Below are 4,471 nucleotides of genomic sequence, written 5' to 3' on the forward strand. Positions count from 1 at the left end.
ATATATATATATATATAAATCATCATTTAACATCCACTTTCCATGCTGGCATGGGTTGACCGGTTTGACTGAAAACTAGTAAATGTTTTGCTTAAAAACACAATATACCAGCCAGACTGGGAATTGAAACCATCATCCTAAGATCAGGAGCTCCATATTCTATTGACTAATCCACATGCCTTCACATACACACAACAGGCTTTGGCACATTTTCCAGCCACAAACGCATTCATGTATCTACTCACCTTCCATTACAAGAATCACATTTCTGCATCCACATCACTCGCATAGACAAGTGTCACATCCCAATCTGAGCCAATGTGAAAATTCCTCCACCTTGATTCCAAAGCCATTAACTTGTACCCACAGACTCAACACTGAAACTGCAACCAATGCTGGTTGTTCTGACAAACCTCTCACAAAAAGGAAACAAGAAAAACACTCAAAATTTTTAACAATTTTTTTTTCAGAAATACATAAACAAAATAAGTTATCATTAGCACCGTTACATTTGTTTGTTCCACATTCCAGAAGATGGAAGTTGTGATAATTGGCAATGGAAGCAACTTATTTACACACCTTCCACTACAAAATCATTTTCGTACATCCACATCACTCACATAGACAATTGTTGCATCCCAAACAACTCCCAAATAATGCCTTCCACTTTTTTGATTGACATCTGGGCAATGTTTTACAATTTTTTCCCCATACTCAGCAATATTTTTCTGTGATAATGCTGTGAATTACTTTTGTGTTATTCAATACCAAAGTCTCGTTCCAAGAACCATCCTTCAGTTGTTTGCGTTGCACAAATGCATAACGTGTTAGGAGATCTTTACATGGTACTTTCACCCATTTAAAAAAAGGCAGTGGTTTCTCATTCTTATGTGAGTAACTGCTGGCCACACATTCTTCTGGGTCATAACCATTCATGCAAAATTCAATATTACATGGAGCATTCACCATTAAATGGTTGAATGGACGCTTTCGCAATGGAAAGAGCTTCTTTTTAAGAAATGTGAAAGTCTTTGCAGAGCTTGGAACCTCATCCCAGATATGAGTCTTGTTTTCGAGGAAGAAAAACATGTCAAGAAAAGGCCATCGGTGGTGATAATTTAACAAGTTGTTCATTTTGGTATAATAGAATTTCCAATGTCCAGTTTCAGGAATGTCCAACTCATACAATGGTGAACTCTTTCTTAGAGCTTTCTTTATTACCTCTTTCTCTGAACTGTTCATCATGATATCAATATCATCGTCCCAGGGTATGAGACCATGATGGCGATACGTACCCAACAGGCTACCACTGTATAGGAAATAGGACAAGTTTGCTGCATCCATTGACTTCATGAATTCTTGCAGTGTGTTTAGCAACAAGCGCCGCTCCGGTACCGTTATCCGAGCATAGTACTGCTTGTGTGCAAAACTCACATGGTAGAAGTACATCATATAAAGCATGGTAGAGAAGATTAAAAAAAAAAGGAGAATCTTGTAAATGTTTCGGGGTGTTAGACCAGTACGCCACACCGTCATCACAATTGTTCTTGTCTGGAAAAAACGAAAAGGACAACAGATCAGAACAGGTAATAAATATCAACATAACTTATAAACATTAGGGTAATTGCTATCTTAATTAACAATCTTATTTGCTATTAAATTTATCATTTTTAATTGAAATATCATCTCTGTTTTCAAAATCTGTGTATTTAATTCATCATGCGACTGTGGCCATGCTGGGGCATCACCTTGAAGAATTCAAGTCAAATGTATCGGTTCCAGTATTTATATCCTTTTAAACCTGATACTTTATTGCTCCTTTTGTCTAACTGCTAAGTTACATAACCACACCAATTGTCAAGCAGTGGTGGGGGACAAACACAGACACACACACATGTATATACGACACGCTTCTCTCAGTTTTCATATATCAAATTCTCTCACAAGGCTTTGGTTAGCTCAAAGCTCTAGTAGAAGACACTTGCCCAAAGTGCCATGCAGTAGGATTGAACCAAGAACCATGTGGTTCAGAAACAAACTTCTTACCACACAGCGGTACCTGCAATTTCTTCAAGTGGGTTTTTATTGTTAGCGACAACCATATCTAAGAAAACATACGCACAAACTACCAAACAATTTAGATTTAATGTAATAAAGCTGGGTGATTATAATGTATTTAATTCAGAAAACTTAATTAAACAAAATAGCTGTTGCAGTGATTGTAAGGCAACATCTAAAGAGATTATTGAGAAGTGTGTAGGGAGAGATTAACAGCCTAATTTCTCTGATTGATGTTAAAAACAAAGAGGTGTGGAACTGTATTTACAAGAGATCATTGAGAAATAAGTGTAAGTTTAAAACCTAGTCTCTTATGTAAGAGATCTGTAATCTGGTTTAATACACCATTCAGATTAAATTTAGCAACTAATAGAGTTGCAGAATTTTTTTAAAGCCTTGGATAAACATTTACCACCATCTATCCCATATAGGAAGATATTTAATAAGCAATCGGTTAAACTAGCCTATTTCACATCACCTAATGTTGCTCAGTGCATAGCTAGATTCAACAGGAAATTGTAGAGTCTATCCTCTTTTCTTAGAACACCTAGATTGAATAATAGCATCAACTCACCTGGATCTAATATTCATCTTAACCCAACTGAAAGTGGTAACCGTTTTTTTTTATCTAATTAAGTGAATAATCTCTGTAATTGTAGAAATAAATGCCAGAGCCCCCACCCATGCCACAGGATCTCTGTAGTAATGTTACTCAACCAGGTACAGAGGTCAGGGAGTCCCAGTCGAGCCCCTACTTCTCTGCATCAAGAGGTCACAACTCTGGTACTACAGACACATAATTAGAATGTCGCAAGAATTGCAAGAGAGATTCTTCAAGTTGAGCCAACTGGCAGGAAACTTAATGGTAGACCAACAACATTAAGGATGGATATAAATCCATTAGTTTCAGTGGGTCATCCAACTAGGAAGTGTAAGGATGGTTGCTTTTGACAGGACCTTATGGGAGAGAAAAAGTGTGTTGTTCCATGCCATAAACTATGGTAATTTGAAAGCAAAAATGAAAGAGAAAATGGAAAGAAAGAATAAGACAGAATGGAAGAGATAGAAAGGAATGGTCCATTCAAAGAACAGTTATATTAGAAGTTCCAAAAGTGTAAGCATCTGAGCCCATTGTAGTTTCAGATTGTTGTTGAGCGTGCTGGTGGCACGTACCATCCGATTGTGGTTGATGCCAGCCTCCTCTGGCCCCTGTGCTGGTGGCATGTAAAAAAATGCACCCACTACACTCTCGGAGTAGTTGGTGCTAGGAAGGGCATCCAGCTGTAGAAACTTTGCCAGATCGGATTGGAGCCTGGTGCAGCCTTCTGGTTCACTAGCCCTCAGTCAAACCATCTAACCCATGCCAGCATGGAAAGCGGACAGTAAATGACGATGATGATGATGAAAACTAGAGGGTCTCAGCAGAATATGGATGCTTTTTCAATGCACCTGATGTCATCAGAATTGGAGAGGCACGTGACAAAAACAACATCATGCTCAGGTGCAAAGATAACGCTGTAAAAAATACGAGACAAAGAGCCTATGATGCAATCCAAATTCCTCTTCTACATCATTATCCTCATCATCATTTAATGTCCATTGTCCGTGCTGGCATGGATTGGACAGTTTGACTGGGTTGGCACACTGGAAGGCTGCACCAGACCCCAGTCTGCTTTGGCACGGTTTTCTATGGCTGGATGCCCTTCCTAACGCCAACCACTCCGAGACTAATGGGTGCTTTTACATGCCACAGGCACAAGTGCCATTTGCGTGACACCGGGGTGCATTTACATGTTACCGGCACAGGTGCCAATTTGTGTGACACTGGTATCTGCAACAACTGCAATTTTGCTCAGCTTGATGGGTTTTCTTCTCAAGCACGACATAATGCCAAAGGTGTTGGTCATTGCCTTCGTGGGTAAAGATGAATATCACTTTGGAATACCAGAGGCCAGATCCCATTTCAAAATCTGTCTCCTGCATGGGCTTCTATACCTGTCACCTCAGGGTTTGAATCAATTAGCTGCACACGTTGAAGTCAAACCATGTTCTACTAGTTTGCAGTGGACAGGTTTGTTAAGATGCAACCTCAGAGATGGTTTTACACTAGAACTCATCAAAAAAGACACAAGAACAGACTCTGATATATGTTTACAGGTGACAATAATGATGCAACTCTACAAGAGCTTTGTATTCTCCCCTCAATTTTTATTTGAAGGGTGCACTCAATACATGCACAAATACAGGACAAACATGCAAATCCTTACTTTCACTAGCAGCATGACACAGAGAGAAATTCAGGGGTAGGGTTCTTTCCAGTCCAAAAATACAGACTTTTCCTCTGAAAAGATTAAGAATTTGATAGGAGTCAAATATTTGAATTGGTCAGGGTTTCACATGATTACCAGAGAAT

The 4,471-nt window shown here is 39.0% G+C and overlaps 1 protein-coding gene across 4 annotated transcripts in view; it reads right to left on the minus strand.

The window, feature by feature from the left end:
• Positions 1–445: 445 nt before the first annotated feature.
• LOC106875518 (uncharacterized protein RP688) overlaps positions 446–4,471 on the minus strand; it is a 19,833-nt gene continuing 15,807 nt past the window's right edge. For 2 of the 4 annotated variants that reach the window (XM_014923703.2, XM_014923702.2), the window contains exons 3-4: positions 4,326–4,399; positions 446–1,551 (exon numbers count right to left, since the gene is read on the minus strand). In XM_014923703.2, coding sequence (XP_014779189.1) covers positions 715–1,551; positions 4,326–4,340 — 852 coding nt within the window. In that variant the 5' untranslated portion in view covers positions 4,341–4,399 and the 3' untranslated portion in view covers positions 446–714. The remainder of the gene's footprint in view (positions 1,552–4,325; positions 4,400–4,471) is intronic. The other 2 variants (XM_014923705.2, XM_014923704.2) reach the window with 1 other exon arrangement.

Source organism: Octopus bimaculoides, chromosome 3 (assembly GCF_001194135.2).
Source record: "Octopus bimaculoides isolate UCB-OBI-ISO-001 chromosome 3, ASM119413v2, whole genome shotgun sequence".
Classification (NCBI taxonomy): Eukaryota; Metazoa; Mollusca; class Cephalopoda; order Octopoda; family Octopodidae; genus Octopus; species Octopus bimaculoides.